The 20,673-nt window shown below is 43.5% G+C and overlaps 3 protein-coding genes and 1 long non-coding RNA gene across 10 annotated transcripts; 2 read left to right on the forward strand and 2 right to left on the reverse strand.

Moving 5' to 3' along the window:
- Positions 1 to 943: 943 nt before the first annotated feature.
- LOC127755795 (non-specific lipid transfer protein GPI-anchored 19-like) lies at positions 944 to 1,788 on the reverse strand. The gene is made up of 2 exons (XM_052281439.1): positions 1,428 to 1,788; positions 944 to 1,309 (listed from the first exon to the last, which is right to left on the reverse strand). The coding sequence occupies exons 1-2, from the start codon at positions 1,786 to 1,788 to the stop codon at positions 1,023 to 1,025; spliced, it is 648 nt and encodes a 215-aa protein (XP_052137399.1). The 3' UTR covers positions 944 to 1,022.
- Positions 1,789 to 3,175: 1,387 nt separating this feature from the next.
- Positions 3,176 to 7,776, forward strand: LOC127753961 (pentatricopeptide repeat-containing protein At4g14850). Of its 5 annotated transcripts, none has more exons than XM_052279409.1 (4): positions 3,176 to 4,794; positions 5,830 to 6,370; positions 6,918 to 7,261; positions 7,362 to 7,775. In XM_052279409.1, the coding sequence occupies exons 1-2, from the start codon at positions 3,176 to 3,178 to the stop codon at positions 6,293 to 6,295; spliced, it is 2,085 nt and encodes a 694-aa protein (XP_052135369.1). In that variant the 3' UTR covers positions 6,296 to 6,370; positions 6,918 to 7,261; positions 7,362 to 7,775. The 5 variants fall into 5 exon arrangements, with proteins under 5 accessions (XP_052135369.1, XP_052135370.1, XP_052135371.1 ...); XM_052279410.1 differs by having other exon boundaries at positions 6,918 to 7,239; XM_052279411.1 differs by having other exon boundaries at positions 6,918 to 7,190.
- A 180-nt stretch (positions 7,777 to 7,956) lies between these two features.
- Positions 7,957 to 9,775, forward strand: LOC127755524 (uncharacterized). The gene has a single exon (XM_052281204.1). It carries the CDS (start codon positions 8,416 to 8,418, stop codon positions 9,610 to 9,612), a length of 1,197 nt encoding a protein of 398 aa, XP_052137164.1. The 5' UTR covers positions 7,957 to 8,415; the 3' UTR covers positions 9,613 to 9,775.
- A 3,029-nt stretch (positions 9,776 to 12,804) lies between these two features.
- Positions 12,805 to 16,496, reverse strand: LOC127754084 (uncharacterized). 3 transcript variants are annotated; one of them, XR_008012761.1, is made up of 4 exons: positions 15,993 to 16,496; positions 14,221 to 14,654; positions 14,041 to 14,154; positions 12,813 to 13,622 (listed from the first exon to the last, which is right to left on the reverse strand). It is a non-coding gene; the product is annotated as an uncharacterized LOC127754084 (long non-coding RNA). The 3 variants fall into 3 exon arrangements; XR_008012762.1 differs by having other exon boundaries at positions 12,805 to 14,154; positions 14,221 to 14,347; XR_008012760.1 differs by having other exon boundaries at positions 12,806 to 14,154.
- Between the last annotated feature and the right edge of the window lie 4,177 nt (positions 16,497 to 20,673).

Below are 20,673 nucleotides of genomic sequence, written 5' to 3' on the forward strand. Positions count from 1 at the left end.
AAACTATTGGTGCAGTCCAAATTACTGTCATGAACTACAATTCTAAACATTTGGCATCCTTAATTTTTCACACTAGACAAACAACCCTCGTCCATTATAGTTTTTGAGTGGTTTTGGCATGAGTTAGTACATGTAGATTTTCAAGATACTCCCTCCATCCCATTTTAAGCGTAACCGGAAGTTTCGGTGTCCAACTTTAATCGTTCATCTTATTTGAAAATTTTTTAATTTTTATTGTTATGAGATGATAAATTATAAATAGTACTTTATATGTGACTTATATTTTTTAATTTTTTTAAATAAGACAGACAGTTAAATTTGTACACAGAAAATCATGGCTGTATTTAAAATGGAACAGAAGGAGTCTATGATAAAAAATGTTTGGAGGGGGGGGGGGGGGGGGCAACGGCAGCATCGGCCGATGTCATGGAAGATAAGATTTGCTCTAACGCTGATTTGGCGGAGGACAATGGAAAAATCCAGAACCCTCAATACTCCGTATATATAAACATGAAAAATTAAGGTATAAATAAATAAGAACATAATTGCATATATATGCGTAAAAAATGGATGGAAAATTAAGGTGGAATAACATAGTTGCATTAATAAAATCTGACTAGATTAATTATATACAATCAATCTGTTAATATCCCATTGATAGTCTAATTTAACTAAAAATTCACCGACATTGATCATACTAATCTACCACTCTAATTTATACTCCCTCCGTTTTTTAATAGATGACGCCGTTAACTTTTTCTCACATGTTTGACCATTCGTCTTATTCAAAAAATTTACGTAATTATAATTTATTTTGTTATGAGTTGTTTTATCACTCATAGTACTTTAAGTGTGATTTATATCTTATATATTTACATAAAATTTTTGAATAAGACGAATGGTCAAACATGTGAGAAAAAGTCAACGGTGTCATCTCTTAAAAAACGGAGGTAGTAGTTTACTATTACTATTAGTAAACATCTACCACTCTAATTTATACTACTACTATTAGTAAACATCTCCTAAGATAGTAAGGCCAGCAAGGTCGTCATGGCCACCGCAGCAGCCACCGTACCGATCCCCATTGTCGCACCACGCGCTCCATGAGAGGTCGGTGGCGGCGGCGGTGGCGGCAGTGGCGACGGCGAAGTGAACGGCGGCGGGGACGACGGCTTGGGCGCCTGTGGCAGCGAAGGCGCCGCCGTTGGAGATTGCGCCGGCGTGGCCGCCGGAGACTCTGCTAGCTTCCCCGCTGATGGAGGCTGCTGCGGCGACGACGGCTCGTAGGGAGGAAGCACCAGACCTTGCACTGCAAGATCCAAGAAATTAAATTAAACGGCAGAGTCAGTCAGTGTCAGTGACACGATCCGGCGACGCGCCGGCGCCGGCACGCCGGTCGCCGGCGGCGAGGTGAGGTGTATGCTTACTGTTGCAGAGCTCGATGGGCGGCGTGGCGAGGCCGCAGCTGACGGGGATCTCGAGGGCGTGGGTGACGTTGACGTCGTAGCCGGTGGAGCGGCCGTAGACGCCGTCGGCGATGTAGCAGAGGCAGAACGGGTCGGCGTCGAACGCCGCGCTGTACGCCGCGCAGCACGCCGGCGACGCGACCGCCGCGCCGCCGAACATGAAGTCCCTGCACGCGAGCAGCCCGCTCAGGGAGTCGCGGCAGTACTCGCCGCCGGCGGCGGCATCGCTGGCCGCCGAGGCCCGCGACGGGAGCCACGCCGACGACACCGCCGCGGTGACCACGGCGAGGACGAGGAGGAGAGGAAGCTTGGAACGCGCCATGGTGGGATATATACTGGGATCGATCGATTGATTAATTGGATTGGATTTTTGCATGGTCCGCGACGTGTATTTATAGCGCCAGAGTTTGAGAAATTTAAGAGAACGCGACATTGGATCGTGCATGAGAGGTTTTCTCATCTTTTTGGAGGAATTTTATCCGAACTCAAATACTGATCGAAGTCCACGCGGCACAAAAACGCATAGCTTAAGCGCTTTGGGGAGAATAGCTAATATGGTCCCTAAAGTTTCGCTCCTGAGTCATTTTAGTCCTTAATCTTTCATATTGTCCAAACAAGTCCTTTAAATTTGTCATGTAGGCTAATATAGTCCTTGGTCCCACCAAAATCGCCACATGGACATGCCATGTCACATTCCTATGCAAAATCTTTATGATTTGTCCAATTTACCCTTATGCATAGGAAAATAAAAAATAAAAGAAAAAAGTTAAAAAAAATATATGGTATATGTAAGAGCAAAAATATACCTCAAAAGGGTGAAAAAAGAAGTACTTTTTTCCTATGGTTATGTCTAATTCATCTTTATATTTATTTTTCTATGATATACGTAAGGCTAAATTGGACAATTCATCATAGATTTTGCATGAATGATGACATGGCATATCCATAGGATGATTTTGGTGGACCCAAGGACTATTCTAGGCCTTATGACAAAGGTTAAGGATTTCTTTGGACCATTTAAAATGTTAGGGACTAAACTGATCCTACAGAGAAAGTTTAGTGACTAAAGTAGCTATTCTCCCAATGCTTTGAATTGTTATCCAGCTAAAGAATCTTAATGGGAGAAAGTTACAAGTTGACACGTTAGAAGATAACCAGGTCGTAGAACGATGTAATAATTTTGTCATCCACTCCTGTATCTGTATGAGTTTTATTTAGTTTCTTTTTTTAAAAGAAAAAATATTGGTCCCAGAACTTGTACTTGATCACACAAGTTTTTTCTGTTTCCAAATTATCCTATTGACAAAAAAAAGTTAAAATACTGCAACATTTGGGAGAAAATTTCATTGAAGAGAATAAACACGTGGCCAACTAACTTCATTACACAGTTTTGGTGTAACCAAATTGTCCTATTGACAAAACAAATGAAAATAGTGGAACATTTGGGAGAAATTTTCAGTGAAGAGAAAAAAAAAAGACTGGAATACGTAGCGAACAAACTTTATTACACAAGTTTTTATTATGTAACCAAATTGTCCTATTGACAAAACAAATGAAAACATTGCTACATTTGGGAGAATTTCAGTGAAGCGAAAAAGAAAACCGGAACACGTGGCCAACTAATTTGGTCCGTGTCTCTAAAAATATATGAGGCTTTGGGCCCAGTAGGCCTATAGGAGTACGCGCCAAAAAGAATTTGCAAACCCCAAATGCGCCGAGCCGCCGCCGCCGCGGCGGTGGCGCCCGCCGACCCGCAGCTGCTGGCGGCGGCGTTCGAGTCGGCCATCGCGTCGCGCTCGCCGCGCCTCGGCCGGGCCGCGCACGCGCGAGCGCTGAGGCTGATCGCCCCGGCACTCCCGCCCTTCATCTGCGCGCACCTCGTCAACCTCTACTCCAAGCTCGACCTCCCCGCGGCGGCGGCGGCGGCTCTCGCCTCCGACCCACACCCCACCGTGGTTTCGTACACCGCTTTCATATCCGGCGCGGCGCAGCACGGCCGCCCTCTCCCGGCGCTCTCCGCGTTCGCCGGCATGCTCCGCCTCGGCCTGCGCCCCAACGACTTCACCTTCCCGTCGGCCTTCAAGGCCGCCGCTTCCGCGCCTCTGCGCTCCACCATCGGGCCCCAGGTACACTCCCTCGCCATCAGGTTTGGTTACCTCCCCGTCGACCCCTTCGTGTCCTGCGCGGCGCTGGACATGTACTTCAAGACCGGACGCCTCAAGCTGGCCCGCCACCTGTTTGGTGAAATGCCGAACAGGAACGTGGTTGCGTGGAACGCTGTCATGACGAATGCTGTGCTCGACGGGAGGCCCCTGGAGACAATTGAGGCTTATTTTGGGCTCCGGGAGGCTGGTGGGCTTCCGAATGTGGTCTCGGTCTGTGCATTCTTCAACGCGTGTGCTGGGGCGATGTACTTGTCACTCGGGGAGCAGTTCCATGGCTTCGTTGTGAAGTGTGGGTTTGAGATGGATGTCTCTGTGTTGAATTCAATGGTTGATTTCTATGGGAAGTGCCGATGTGCAGGGAAGGCAAGGGCGGTATTTGATGGCATGGGAGTTAGGAATAGCGTGTCCTGGTGTTCAATGGTTGCTGCATATGCTCAGAACGGCGCAGAAGAGGAGGCTTTTGCAGCATACCTGGGTGCAAGGCGTTCTGGGGAAGAGCCAACGGATTTCATGGTTTCCAGTGCGCTCACTACATGTGCAGGGCTGCTAGGCCTTCACCTTGGACGCGCTCTGCATGCGGTTGCTGTCCGTTCTTGTATTGATGCAAACATTTTTGTTGCGAGTGCATTGGTTGACATGTATGGGAAGTGTGGCTGTGTTGAAGATGCCGAACAGATTTTTTATGAGACACCACAGAGGAATCTTGTCACTTGGAATGCAATGATCGGTGGTTATGCTCACATTGGTGATGCTCAGAATGCACTTCTGGTATTTGATGATATGATAAGGAGTGGGGAGACAGCACCTAATTACATCACCCTTGTCAATGTGATCACTTCATGCAGCAGAGGAGGTTTAACAAAGGACGGCTATGAATTGTTTGAGACAATGAGGGAGAGGTTCGGGATAGAGCCACGGACTGAGCATTATGCTTGTGTGGTTGACTTGCTTGGTCGTGCAGGAATGGAAGAACAGGCTTACGAGGTCATACAGGGGATGCCTATGAGACCTTCCATTTCTGTATGGGGAGCTCTACTTGGGGCGTGCAAAATGCATGGGAAGACAGAATTGGGAAGGATTGCAGCTGAGAAGTTGTTTGAACTTGACCCCCAGGACTCTGGCAATCATGTACTGCTCTCAAATATGTTTGCTTCAGCTGGCAGGTAAAATTACCTTATTCACTTTGATGTTTACGTTAAAGTTCCAGGTTCCAGGCTATCTCAGGTCCAAACACAGATACACACACACAAACAAACAAAAAGCCACTCCCGGTGATTTCTCAGTAAATTTCATACTCCTGATGTCATTTGATTGAACTTAGCTCTAGGACATAGCGAAGTATATTTTGATGTCTCTTGGCTTCTTCTGAATGTGGAATGTCCCTGAGTTTTTAATGATTATAAATAATCTCCATCATTGATGGACAAGCGGTAAACTAATATAAAAGGCTAAGTTGAAGCACTATATTGCAGAATTGTAAGGTACATTTGTCAGCATATCTGCCAGAATTCAATGCAGATTAGATGAGCATTTGTATGCCATAATCCATATACTTCCAATCAGCTGTGAAAATATAATCTCGAAGGTGCTTGTTGAGAACTTGAAGTAGACTAATGCTGATTCCTGAAACTTGTTGCTCATAATTTTTGTTATGAGTGAAGTGCACCGGCGGTCCCTAAACTTGTGCAAGTGTGTCACTTAAGTCCCTGAACTCTCAAATTGCATTTTTAGGTCCCTCAACTTGTCTCGGGTGTCATATAGGTCCAAACGAGTTCTAACCCGCTTTGTGAGATGACGTGGCATGCCACGCTAATGCTTATGTGTCCGTGGGATCCACATGTCACTCACATTGAAAAAATAAAATTTAAAAAGAAGGGAGATTGAGGAGAAAAGGAAGTTTTTAATTTTGAAAAATAAATAAAAAGGAGAGGAGAAAAAAATATGTTCTTAATTTTTTTCTATATGTGACTGACATATGGGTTCTACTGACACGTAGGCACCACCATGGCATGCCACGTTAGTACACGGAGCGGTTTAGAGCCCGTTTGGACTTATATGACACCCGAGACAAGTTGAGGGACCCAAAAATGCATTTTGATAGTTCAGGGACCTAGGTGACACACCAATACAAGTTTATGGACCACCCGTACACTTTACTCTTTTGTTATTTACTTAATGTATCTTTCAAACTTGTCCAGGTGGGCAGAAGCAACAGATATAAGGAAGGAGATGAAGAATGTTGGAATAAAGAAGGACCCGGGTTGCAGCTGGGTTACCTGGAAAAATGTTGTTCATGTTTTCCGAGCAAAGGACACCAAACATGAAATGTATAATGAGATCCAGGCGTTACTAAGCAAGCTCAGAAAGCAAATGCAAGCTGCTGGATACATGCCAGACACACAATATTCCCTTTATGATCTTGAGGAAGAAGAGAAAGAATCAGAGGTGTTCCAACACAGTGAGAAGCTTGCTCTGGCCTTTGGACTTATTTGCATACCACCTGGTGTACCTATAAGAATCATGAAGAACCTGAGAATATGTGTGGATTGTCATCGCGCATTCAAGTTCATATCTGGTATCGTTGGTAGAGAGATAATTGTGAGGGACAATAATAGGTTTCATCACTTCAAACAATACCAATGCTCATGTGGAGATTATTGGTGACTTCTATCCATGTGCCTATTGATGAATATTATCTAAAAGAAAAAAAAAACACTTCTTCAAAGCCAAAAGGAAAAGGTATGCAATTTTTGTTCCTGTGCAATAGTTATATCAGCATATTTTCTCTTATGTGATTTCTTTAGTTGCTGTATTAGTTGAAACTTGAAAGTTTGAAACTTTTGATAAGCTTCCAAATGAGTATAAGTCTTGTTAGTAATATGATAACTGTGTTATCTGATTTCTACAGTAGAAATTAGAAGCTACCAAATCACGCACCCACTCACAGCACACACATGCATCTTTTACTACAAACTCCAGAGAAACTCAGACATCCAAGAAACCAAGGTCCAACTTGTCCGTTGAACACACATGCATGTGCATATTCTAAACAAATGAGACACACTATGTCATCCTAGGGATTGAATTCATGGTGGGTCAGAACAAGCTCCCTCATAATGGTAACAGTTACAGAAATGGCTAAATGGGAAATGAGTGTGTTGGAAATCATTATTTCTTTTGTTTAGACACAAATATATTTTTTTCTGACAGTTGTTTGTAAGGATATCTTTCCTAATGTTTTACACCTTTACTTTCCTTTTATTTATTTTGGCTTCTGTCTGTACAGGATTTGGCATTAAACATGGAACATATGTCCTGGTTTACCTAATTACCTTGCTCCATTACTGAAGAAGGCATACTGATAAATCAAAAGAAGAGACCAGCTGGAACAAAATTTGGGGTTGATGAGCAGAAGCATACACTGCCTGTTTGATGTGCCACCCATGTTAGCTCAGGTTGCACATAGCCTGGATTTAGGGGCATCAAGGGCAGAATATGTACTATTCAAGAGAAGCTCAGGGATATCAATATATGATTGCTGGGTGCACCGTGCACGTAGGTTGTGATGCTGGCTCAAGGATCTAAATTCCTGCTATCCTTTTTTGGGGGTGTGAATAATATTTCTTATTGGTACTATTTCTTGGTAGTAGGGACAATTCCACTGTCTCAAAATCGTGGTAAATATTAAGCAGTAAAACGATTTTAACTTTTTCTATATCTTGATTTTCAGGTCATGCTAGATTGAGCCTATTACTGTTTCTACCCTGAAGCGCTAATGTTTGCAGGCCTGAAGTGTCTCGTATTCAGCTTGGAGGTGTTGGTGAATTACTTAAAGCGACGAATGCAGAAATCTGCACGGAAGCGATGCATCCCAATTTTGCCATTTGGTTAAGTAGGTTTTGGTTATTCTTATACGTTGAGAGGATACTTGTCATGGGTTTGGTAGATTAGACGTGGTATAATCCAGTTCTCATTTTGGTTTTCCTTTTTGTTTGCTAGCTGACCTTAATTACTTGGTGCCATTTCCTGCTTTGATTTTTAGGTGTTACTGTAAATGAAGAGATGATTTATTATATATACTACAGAATATAGTTCACGCGTATTACAAAGAAAACCGGTGTTTTGTTTCTGTTGGGCACTTTAGTTAGCAAAAGAGTAAAATAGCCTTTCCAACTGGGGCTCTTCCCATCCATTTGTTTGTGATCATAATTTTCCGAACCATATGTTTCATTTTTTCTTCTAAGCTTATCTTAGTTAAAACATTAAACACACTTTCAGTTTCAGTTTTCAGTCTTTGAGCAAGGTTGCTTCAGAATTTTCAGGCATATACATGGAAATGAAATGATTCCATTCTCTGTTCAGTTTATTTTCCTTGTAGGCTTAGATTGATCATACAGCGAGTTAAATGAATATAACTTCAAACAAGGCTCGAGTAAAAACTACGGAGGAAAATGCAGTCAATAGTGACTTGTGATTGTGATCTGCATCGAGGATTAAAAAGATTTGTCTCGTACCACATGAAGTCCTTCAGTAGATTTGTATACTTGTTCAAAAGATTGTAAGAGCGATGCATCAACTTGTTTAGTTGCAGAGGTATATGATCTGAGCTTGTTCATTCGGATTATTCAGATAGAAAGACGCTGTACTAACGGAAATCTTATACAGGTTGAATTCGAATCTTCATACCCCACTGGACCGGGGCCCACACGTCAGTGAGCCATCTCAAGACTCAAATTAAATTGGTCACGTCTCGTTCGTCCTCATCTCGCTCGCGTCTCGTCGGCATGACGACTCCGCCGGCGGCGAAGCGCCGCCGCCGCTGCTGTTCGCTGCCGCCGGAGCTGAACGACGACGTCATCGGCGAGATCCTCCTCCGCCTCCCACCTGGCGACCCCGCGCTGCTCGTCCGCTGCTCCCTCGTCTGCAAGCCATGGCGGCGGCTCCTCTCCTCCGACCCCGTCTTCCTCCGCCGCCACCGCGAGTTCCACCTCCGCCGCCGGACGCCTCGCCCCCTCCTCGGCTTCCTCTTCAACCAGCTCGGGGAAGATCCCGGCGTCGCCTGGTTCGCCCCCACCTCGTCCCTCCGCCGCCTCCCCCACCCCCACCACTGCGACTGGTACGCGCTCGACGCCCGCCACGGCCTCGTCCTCTTCAGCACCATGCTCTCGCGCGACGCGGCGGAGCACGAGCTCGTCGTCTGGGACCCCATGACGGGGCGCCGGTGGCGGCTCGACTTCCCGGGCTACCTCGAGGACTTCAACTGGTCCGCGTCGGTGCTCTGCGCCGCCGACGGCTGCGACCACCGCCACTGCCACGGCGCCCCCTTCCTCGTCGCGGTCGTGTCCACCGGCCGCTACTGCAACACCTCCGCGGCCATCTACTCCTCGGAGACCGGCGCCTGGGGCGACGCGATCGCGCTCGAGCGCGAGCACCCCGATCCCGATGATGCCGTCAAGGTCGGGAAGCCCGGCGTCCAAGTGGGGAACGCGATCTACTTCCCCTGCGTCCGGAGCGCCCAAATCCTCGAGTGCGACATGAGCGGCCACACGCTGGCGATGTTCGACTCGCCGGCGGCCGGCCGGGGATGGCCGGACAACGGCCTCCTCATGACGGCGGAGAGCGGCGGCGGCGGCGGGCTGGGGTTCGCTTTCGCGCGGCGGTCCATGCTCCACCTCTGGTCGAGGGAGCCCACCGGCGACGGCGCCATGGCATGGTCGCCGCTCCGAGGCATCAACCTGGAGCCGCTGCTCACCGTGCTGATCCGGAGACCACGTGAGCACCACTCCGTCACGCCTAATCTGGTCGGCTTCGCCGACGGCGTCGGCGTCATCTTCGCCGAGATCGATGGCGACGTCTTCACCATTGAGGTGAGCTCTCGACGAGGCAAGAAGGTGTACAGGAGGGAAGACATCCACACCATCTTCCCTTACACGAGCTTCTACACTCCTCGCGGTGGTATCAACTTTGATCCATTGCCATGAACTCACTCGCGCTGCTGCTGCTGCTGTTAGCTTTGTTGTGGATTTGACGTTAGTGATTTCTTTCAGTTTGGAAGCCCAGGAACAGTATTGTTTGCTCTGGTTTCAGTGGTTAGTTTAAGCCATAAAAAGAGTTAAGTAGCGATGGCCTATTTTGTAACCTCTGTGTCTAGTTGGGCAGTTTTAACCAGGAAAAGAATTGACTGCTCATGATCACTTCACTATGTGATTGTATCAACTCATCTACCTATTTCTTTTTCGTTTTTCATTTCCTCGCTGCCTAAAGCATACTCTCGAAGATACAATATTCTACCTCCATTTTTTATAATGCTACGCCGTTGACTTTTTTTTTTACAATATTTTGATCATTCGTCTTATTTAAATTTGTTTTGTAAATATAAAAAATTAAAATCATGCTTAAAGAATATTTGACGATAAATCAAGTCGCAATAAAATAAATAATAATTATATAATTTATTAATAATACGAATGATCAAACATATCTTAAATTGATCAATCAATTCTAAGGCTTTGTTCGGCAGCCAACTTTCCTAACTTATCTCTATCGTTTTTCGCGCACATGCTTTTAAAGTGCTTAACGGTATGTTTTTCTTTTTGTAAAAGTTTTCTATGGAAAAGTTGCTTAAAATCATATTAATCCATTTTTGAAAAAAAAAGCTAATACTTAATTAATCATGTGCTAATAAGTCACTTTGTTTTACGTTCACGAGAGATTAGGTACCAACCTCACGATAAGCCTAAGTGGGAATACTAAGAGTGGGTGGACTAGGCAAAATCCGAGCAAGTATGAGAGGCCCCCTTTTTTTCCAACCCTCCTAGAGTCGTTGGAAAGTATTGTTTGTCAGATTGAACCAAATACAAGGCTGTGTTCAGAACACAGGGTTCCCAACCCAAGCTGTTCGCACGGAAAACAAAGCGGTCCACATTAGCGCATGATTAATTAAGTATTTGCTTTTTTTTTTCAAAAATAGATCAATATGATTTTTTTTAAGCAACCTTTGTATAGAAACTTTTTGTAAAAAAACACACTGTTTAGCAATTTGAAAAGCGTGCACGCGAAAAACGAGAGATGTGCTAAATTGGTTTCCTGATTCCACACTTCCCCATCAATGGTGGAAGCATCCACATCTACACTCTCAGTCTTAAAAAAAAATCAAACTATAGAAATGAATCTGAATAAGCACATGTCGGATTCATAGCTAAAGTTTGATTTATTCTTTTTACGAAGAGAGTATATGTTTGTGCGCAGCAAGGCACCTCTGGGTTAACTTTTAAATGTACAGCCGGTCGGCACCCTGTTACGCTGGCCAACTTACTCCTATTCTCTTCCTCCGCTAGCCAGCTGCTGCAAAATCATTGCCCAAGGGAAGCAACTCCACCCGAATGTGCCGGAAATTGATTATAATCGAGCGACCGGGGGGAGGTGGGAAAAATCGGTCGCTTCCCCTCCCCCGATGCGCGCGCTCCCCTCTCCCCATATGGGTCCACCCACTTATCCCTCTCCTTTTCCACAAAAGATGTTTCACCAAGTGTACTTGTAATGTTTCACTATGTATAGATCTAATGTTGCAGTGAACTGAAATAATCTATTGTAACAAAAAACCCACATATTTTGGAAACCCCCTATTAAGGGAATTTGGTTTATTTTTTGTTTCACCGAAAAATGTTTCACCTAGTGTACTCACAATGTTTCACTATGCATAGATCTAATGTTGCAGTGAACGAAACATTCCATTGCAACAAAAAACCCACATATTTTGGAAACCCCCTATTAAGGGAATTTGGTTTATTTTTTTTCCACCAAAAAATGTTTCACCTAGTGTACTCACAATGTTTCACTATGTATAGATCTAATGTTGTAGTGAACTGAAACATTCTTTCGCTATTTGTTGAAACATTATTTTTATATAAGGTGAAACAACACCCAATTTAAACGAGTAAAACATTTTCGATCTACTTAGTAAAACAATTCCGATATGCCTGGTGGAACATCGTGCAACATTTAAAAATAATTAAATAATAAGCTATTTTTTTCGTCCGAATTTATTCATGTGTGGTCTTGTTTTGAAGATTTAATTGTAACGAATTTAATGGTGCAATCGGATAATGATTTGGATGGGTAATTTAGGAGAAAAATCAGTTTAAAATAGTTTTGCATGTAAATCGGGCGCTGATGTCAGCATGACGTCAGCGCCCGATTTTTCTTGAAATCGTCGGGCGCCCAAGCCGTAGGCAGCTTTAGACTTCTGTGGTTAAAAATAGACTGATTGAAATCACAAAAATTCAGTTGACTGAAAGTAAACAAACCTGTTTTCTTTAACATTGTGTCACTACCACTGTGGTTAGCTGCTACCAAGGTACATTGAAATAAGTTTCACCTTGGACTAGGTGTTATATTATATGATTGAAGGAAAATCTTGTAAAATATGAGGAAAAGTTATAAAACTTTTTGAATTTAGATCATATATTCACATTTGATGATGATTTATTCAAAATTCTATGAAATGCCATGGAAATTCTATATTATTGATGATGTATCCTAGATTCCTAGTGCTCCGTATTAAGTGAAAGTTTTTTTTGACGGTTTAAACAGTAGGAGAGGCTCCTACTGTGCTATATTAGAATATAGAATAAAAAAAGAGTATGTACAAAGGATGGATATAAGGGGGAAGAGGAAAGAAAAAAGGAAAACAAAACAAAGACAATTAGCTAATGATGTTAATTCATGATTGCCAGCTGGGTTTGTCTGATGCTTTTACTCTGTGCATATGCCGAGTAAAATCTTCTTTGAAGTCCAATTTCCATTTACCGAAGTTGATGGGCACATTATTGAAAATATGATCATTTCTTCTATTCCAGATATTCCAACATCCAATTCCTAATTTTTCCATAAAGAAAGGTTGTGGGAAAAGCCTTCTTGCAGTCATGATCATGTTCATGAATTCTAATGTCAGATCCCAATTTATCCCAATACAGTTCCAACATTGTTGGGCAAAAGGACAAGAGAAGAACAGATGAATGTAATTTTATGTGGTTGTCAAATTGCAAATGTTACAAGTGACTCCTCCTTGAGTGTTGAAATGTTTTCTTTGAAGTACTAGTAGTGTGCCCGTGCTAACGCCACGGCAAAATTTTGTACTGCCAGCAAATCCCTAGCTGAATTTCACCGAATTAATTAACATTTTTCTCTCACACATATATGAGAGGGATTGGACATCTCTGAATTTTATTGCCACCATTTGTTTATCTGTTCACATTATTTTCTTGTGATCAGTGCAACAGACCTTTTTTTAGACAAAAGTCTTTCGCCCAGCTTTAGGCCGAGTTTAGTTCCAAACTTTTTCTTCAAACTTCCAACTTTTCCATCACATCAAAACTTTCATACACACACAAACTTCCAACTTTTACGTCACATCGTTCCAATTTCAACCAAACTTTCAATTTTGGCGTGAACTAAACACACCCTTACTAAAAGCATACGAGTATGATACACGTTTTGCTGGAGTTTCAAGCTTTAACTTGCAGCAGCATGGGACAAAGGCAAAGCTGCTAGCTCAGCAGATAGGCAGAACAAGCCAGTCTGAGCTAAGCAGCAACCAAATGCCAAGCTGCTAAAACAACAGAACCAAAGCTATATCTCTAGAGAACGGTTCATCTCGAGCTATCTCAATAGGGAACGGTCCATCTTGGCACAAAAATGACAGCAACAGACATCAAACAGTTACAGAACTACCGAATACTTATAGCTAGCTGGAAAACTGAACTCCACGGTCTCCCATCTTCTTGATCATTAGTTGAGACTTGATCCTCATCTCGTGAATTTTGACAAGCAGCAATCCCTTTAAAGCATCCAAGTACCCTGCCAGCTTCGAAGGAATCAAAGGTCTCCACTGTTGCAAAAGGGAAACAACTCTACAAGGCAAATGCAACATATCTGAAAGCAATTTTTTTTAACACCCAATCATTTCGGGTTAGCGAAATGGTCCATGTTCCTGCAGAGAACAAATACAAGAAGGTAATATTCTGATTTTGTTTCCAGGCTATTGCAGCATGGACATGACCTTAACTCTAGAATTTGGGATTCTATCCCGGTGCACATCTCTAAAATAGCAACCTCAGGAATTTTGCTGGAGCACATTTGAACATTAAGTGATCAGGCTATATTGCATAATATATTTCTTGTGATCTACGAGTTTGTTGGTAAAAATTTCTTTGATGTGATTTAACCACAAACGCTGATGTGCAGAGATAAAGACATAGGTAATAAGGATATTGACATACTAGCTTCAGATATTGTGCTGCATTTTCTTGAACCAATCCATACATCAGTTTTGCACACCTAGGCCCTCCCAAATTGGCATTTCCTCAAGCAGGATGCCAGCGAGAAAACATATGCAGGTACCCACATACCTGGGCATGCTTGATGTGGGTGGTAGTCTTGTCCCAGGTGCTCTGTACAACAGAGTTTGGAGAATGGAGTTGTCGAGCTGTGAAGTCCATGAAGATAGAGGTTCCAGATTTGGCCTGTACAGAAGGATTCATCTCAACACAGTGCAAATTAGGAGAGAAAAATACATCATGACAGATTACCTGTTCAAGTGGGGAGGTAGTGTCCGTTGTGTTCAGGCAGAAGGCACGACTGGCTTCGTCAATGGCATGCCATCAAGAACTGACACTTGATGTGATACTCCGTAGATCTTAAGTGGAAAATAAATAGCTAGAAGGATGCAAAGGTCATCTCTCACAATTCCTTATTGAAGCGTATATTGAATGGGAAATGCAATCTGAATCATATTTTTCTAAACAGTGCACTCCAAGTAAGAGGTGAAACTGTAAGTAAAGAAATTTGCTGCCAAAGCATTATACTCGTACATAAGAATAACAAATGGCCTTGTTTTCTCATAACTGCAAAACAGATTTAATCTAAAGAAAAAAAAAACAGAAATCAAAGATCTTCCATTCCTGTTTTGTAAGCTGAATTTGAGACTATTTGAGTTTTCCCTCGGGAGAAAATGCAAGCATACCTACAAATCAACAATCATGAAAATGAATTAAGATTAGCATATGAATTTATTATATTATGCTTAAACACACAATCATATTCAGTCGTAAATCTTTATCTGACTTTTACTTCCATGCACAAATACTCCAATTGATAGGATGATTAATCCAAGATGCTACTGTACTATTGCCACATGCTTCTCTACATGGGTCATAAACTCCTAACACAAGCATACGACATGGATTAATAATATTCTCAAATTCTTGGTTAGAATCCATCTGTGCCACTAAAGTTACAAAATAAAAGCTCTGCATTACTGACCATCACCCATTTTGACAAAAGAAGCCTTCCCATGCTGAACAACTGAATTTGGGAAATAATACCAAGGAATAGTAAACAAACAAAATGGACCTGCATAATCTTTTTACTTGCAAACATGGGTGGGAACATACTTTGACCTGATCTGTTGAAGCGCTAGCTAGTGACATGTCTAATTGCTCACATCCAAACAGTAAGTTACTTTTATATCATCCAAGGAAAAAGGAATTTCCTACTGCATCATAAGATTTTATCTACTAAACTTATGAACCAAAACAGCACAAGATTCTACATGCATTCATGTAAACAGTCAGGCAATGGATGAATCGGGGAAAAAATGGAGGGTGTAGACAAATATTGAGCTGTCAATTCATTCATATAAATAATTATGATGCAAGACATCAGATCGGTAGATAAAATAAGGTACACCTATCATCGAAGGAATTTTTTTTTTGCCAGGCCATTTCAACATCCTTACAGATAAAATGGGATTAGAGGAATTTTTTTCTCTTCTGTTTTTTGGGTTTGCACTGAATTTTGTGTGGGTGTGTGAAAGTGCAATTTTACTGCATTAGTACAGGAGATTTATTAAAAAAAAGGCTTTAAATTGTGTTTTATATTTCACCGGGCACTTTGTGTTTTGTATGAAAGGTGCTCTTACCTGAAAAATTATATGAAGAGTGATTGACTGTAATAGTATTTTGGAATTTCACAACACATATGTCAACCGTTAAAAAAAAAACTCACTTGATATTGTTAATGATGTTGGAAGTCAGTAACTATGGAAGTCCAAAGCTGAAATATTGCCAATTCTTTACAAATGCACTACTAATATAGCTATGTGGAGCTGGAGATATGCCCTACACGTTTTGAAACACAGAAACCATGCAGTTGGTTCAAACACTGTAGCATCTAGGAACAATAATCAGTAAACAAATACTGCCTGACAATAACATAGAAACGCTGCCAATCATGTGCAATTAAATATGTTCTCATCAAGGCATTTCATCGAGCAGTATGACTGCATTGGAACGAAGAATACCTGTCCAGAGCGAGTGTTGTGAGCAGGATGTGCCACGGCGTCGGTCGGGCGGTGCGAATCGGCGGCCGACGGTGAGGGGAGGGATGACATTGGCGGCGGCCCTCGTCGACGGAGTCTGGCGGCGCGAGGAGCCAGCGGTTAGAGGAATCGGCGAGCGGCGAAGGTCAGGGGAGGGATGACGTCGGGGCAGCGAGGGCGGCGGCGGCGGGGTGTAGGCGTGTCGTCCGACGATGGCGAGGGGAGGGATGACGTCGGCGGTGAAGCTAGTCGACGGGTGTCGGGCGGCGCGAGGGGGCGGTGGTTAGGGTTCCGGCGATGGTGAGGGGAGGGACGAAGTCGGCGCCGGGTAGGTGACGAAGTTGGCGGAGGCGGGTGATGAATCCCGAGGTCGGGCCGCGAGGGCGGCGGATGTGGGGTGGCGGCGGCGATACGAGAAAGAGGAAAGGAGGAGCGAAAGGAGAGAGCGGCGAGCGAAAGGAGGAGCGCGTCGATACGAGATGAGAGGAGGAGCGTGGATCGTTGGATGCAATGGGAGGATCCTTTGAGCAATCTTAGCCTTTAGTTGTTCAGGACTCACCACCACTAAGCTTTTCTTAAGTAGTAGAGAAATTTTTGGTGTTTAATATGTCCATCACTAGAAGCCATAGAAATACCTTGATCTTCATTGTGCCTTTGCTTTTCCATATGAGAGTGAGTGGTATGTCTGGTTGAATATGAGAAAAGAAGAGATCATACATCTTTTGGATTTGTACAAGTTTGGGTTCCACACATAGTTCCATTGATTTGAATGATGGCCTCATACTCCACTAAATCAAAAGCTTTCTCAAAATATATTTTCAGAATTACAATTTCCCTGTTACTTTGATGGCACTGATGGATGTATTCAAAGCTCCATGCTAGACAATCCTGGATGGTTCTACCTTTAATAAACACATATTGATTCTCATGAATAATATCAAGGATAGCTGATTGCAGTCTGTTGGCCATAATCTTGGAGACAAATTTCAGAACAGAGTTTTGCAAAGCAATAGGCCTGTAATCATTTGGACTTTCAGGGTTGGGTTTCTTTGGAACTAGGGTTATGAAAGAGTTGTTCAGGTTCTGCATTGAGATTCCTCCACTGAAAAATTGATCTGCCATAGCATAGAAATCCTCAGAGATGATATGCCAGCATTTCTTGAGAAACATACCATTGAAACCATCAGATCCTGGAGCTCTATCACTTGGCATTTGCTTTATTATTTGGTCCATTTCATCCTTGGAAGGCATGGAGGATAAAAGATTTAGGTTAGAGTTATGCTGTATCAAACTGCTCAGATTTAGAACAGACTGTAAGTGCTCGGGAGTGCCCATTCTGTCTTTAAAAGAGTTGAATAAAATTTGGGCCTTTTCTTCATGAGATGATATTATTCTATCATCCAACTTTACATGTGAGATCTTATTTCTGCTGTGACTGTCTGTTGCTGCAGCTTGGAAGTATTTTGGGTTTTCATCTCCAAATTTAACCCATCTTATTGTACATCTTTTCTTCCAAAACTCATTCTTGTATTTTAAGAGCTGAAGGATATGGTCCTTTAATATGGTTCTGAAATTCCATTCTTGAATGGCTAGATCTCTTTGCTCTTCAATTTTGTCCAGAAAAAGCAAAACCTCATTGCAGTTTGAGACGAGGGTATGCATATTTGAGAGTCTTTTACTCTAGATTTTGAGTCCTTTCCTCAAATTTTTCATCTTTCCATTCACCTTGACAGCTTGATTTGATCCTCTGACAGGAATGTTCCAGAACTGTGAAACGTCATCCATAAATCCTGGCATGTCAACCCATAAGTTTTCAAACCTAAATAATCTTGATTTAGGAACTGAAGTTTCAATAGAAATCAGACAGGGAGCATGATCAGAGATGTATTTAGATAGAGTTGTTAATGATGTGTGGAGAAATTTCAGATTCCAGGCTGGAGATGTAAAGACCTAATCAAGTTGCTGGAGCAGAGGTTGGTCTTGCATGTTGCTCCATGTGAAAGACATGCCTCTCAGAGAGATTTCTACCAATCCAATGTTGCTTATGATTTCATTGAAAATCATAATATCATTCATATCTCCACCAGGGAGATTTCTATTTTGCACTGATCTAATGAAATTGAAATCACCCATGAAAATCCAATTTTGATCAATGTCTATGTCAACGGTGTTCATCCATGAAACAAATTCATCTCTTAATTCTCCAGCACAAGGGCCATAGATGTTAGATAGGGACCAGTTTTCATGTAAAGAGGAGTTTGACACAAACTGTATAGTGATGACATATGGATGGCTTTCAATCATGGTACCAGTTGCAATACTACTGTTCCAAATAACAATTAAACCCCCTGAGTTTCCAAAAGAAGGTTGAAAAACAAACTTATCAAACCTTCTAGGACAAAATTTTCTAATATAGGAGTGGTCAAAATGCTCTCTTTTGGTTTCTTGCAGACAGATAATTGAGCATGAAGATTCAGAAATTTCGTCAAATAAAGCCAGCCACTTTTGCTCAGAATTAATACCTCCGATGTTCCAAAATAAGATATTGCAGCTTCTATTATTTTGTTGATTCATTATTCTGGTTTGTGAGAAAGATAAAATAGGTCACAGAATAACTGTGTACCCCGAGATGAGAGCCACCAGCAGAGACCCGCAACATTAGATGGAAAACCAAAGCATGACAAAATATGCAGCATAACCAAAGTACTTATCTAGCAGATTAACAAGTTCAGGCATAATCCAAGAGAAAAGTGTCACAAAAGTGAAATTCTACCCTATTACATAAGTGGGTAGAGGGGCTAAGCATAGCCCAATTATTACAAAGCTTAGAGACTTGATTCATTTCTTTGATTTGAGAAGCTTCACTTCGGACACTTCCTCAGGAAGAAGTCCACGTTTTTCCACCCCATCTCGGGAGAGCATTCACAGGATTACAAAGAGGAGGCAGGAGCCGCAGGATAGCTTTTTAGTTCCCAAATTTTTTTTCCAAAAATATCGCATCGAATCTTTAGACATATACATGGAGCATTAAATATAAGATAAAATGAAAAACTAATTGTATAAGTTTGCATGGAAATCGCGAGACGAATCTTTTGAGCCAAATTAGTCCACGATTAGCCATAAGTGCTACAGTAACCCTACATGTGCTAATGACGGATTAATTAGGCTTAATAAATTCGTCTCGCGGTTTCCATGCGAGTTATGAAATCAGTTTTTTCACTCGTGTCCGAAAACCCTTTCCGATATCCGGTCAAACGTCTGATGTGACACCCAAAAAATTTGTTTTCGTGAACTAAATAAGGCCTAAGATAAAAACACAAGGACAACTATGTTTGCAACACATGCCCAAATTATTTGAGTGGAACATCAATCAGATAATTTAGAAAGCCAGCAACGTTTTGCCTACAGAACAGAACCATCTTAGGACGCTAGATGCTAATTAAATTGACCCTGAAAATGACGACCAACATTTAAAGCAGTTAATCACGTCTGCAACATAACGTTAGAAATGTAATTAACTCGGCGGCTAATCTGACCAATTCAGGGTTAATTTCGATGATAAAGGAATACAACCAGACGCACCAGTAAGCAGGCATGTCCCCACGAACAGAATGCATGACATTCCAAGAGGAGTACCTGATCGCCTCCCTCGAGCTGAGCCTCCTCTTCTTTTCTTGGCTTGTGTCTGTCTGAATAGATCCATGAGGTGCAACATTTGTTGGGCGGCGGGGCTCCTCGTGTCGTGGAGTCGGCGGCGATGCGCAGTGCACCTAAAGAGGTGCGCCGCCCATACACAGTCGCAGCCCACTCCTTCAAAGCTGTCCCAGACGCAGCGCAGGCACCCTCCGAATCCGCGTCCTCGTCGCCCTGGTGATCTCTCTAGCGTCGACGAGGATGCCGGCGGTGGCGGACCCGGCTCTTCTCGGTGGCGTCCAAGATGGCCTTGTTCTTGTCATCTTGGCAGCACGGGGCATGGGTCAGACGGTGCAGACGCGGGGCGCGAACGGTGGACGGCGGAGAGCAGGACGTGCCGCGCGTGGCGAAGAAGGGACGGCGGCGAGCGCGCGGATGAGGCACGCCTCCTGTCGAACAGGTAGCGGGCGCGCGGCGGCGAGGATGGCTCGCCGCGGGCGGAGCGTCACGGCGGAGGCGTTGCAGGACGGAGTCACCGCCGGGGCGACAAGCGACGGCGGCGGAGGTCGTTTCTTGGGCGCGGTGGTGGGGAAGTGCGCGGCGGCGAGAGGAGGCGGCGTCACGGTGGGAAGCGGCGATCGGTGCGGTGGTTTCGGTGGAGGGCGATTTCTTGGAGCTCAAGACCCAGAACACGAGGTTGTTATTATAACCGCCTTCTGCACGGCCGCCTCGCCGCCGGGAATCCGTCCACATTCGGACGCCAGCTTCGGCGTCTGGGTTCATCCGCCGCTGCTCAACCGCTCGGTCGGTCGCACCTGGTGCGCGTGTGGCTCAACCGAAGCAAGCCACAGCAATGGCGCCGCCGCGGCTGCGCTCCAAGCTTCGAGCAGGGGCATGAGCAGCCAAGCCAATCTGAGGGGTTTTAATAATTATTTCCTTTTTCTACGTAGGTTCGAATCTCCGTTGGTGCATATTTTTCTTTTTTTTTACGCTCTAATTTTCTTTTCTTTTTTACTCTCTAATAATTTTC

Source organism: Oryza glaberrima, chromosome 11, assembly GCF_000147395.1.
Source record: "Oryza glaberrima chromosome 11, OglaRS2, whole genome shotgun sequence".
NCBI lineage: Eukaryota > Viridiplantae > Streptophyta > Magnoliopsida > Poales > Poaceae > Oryza > Oryza glaberrima.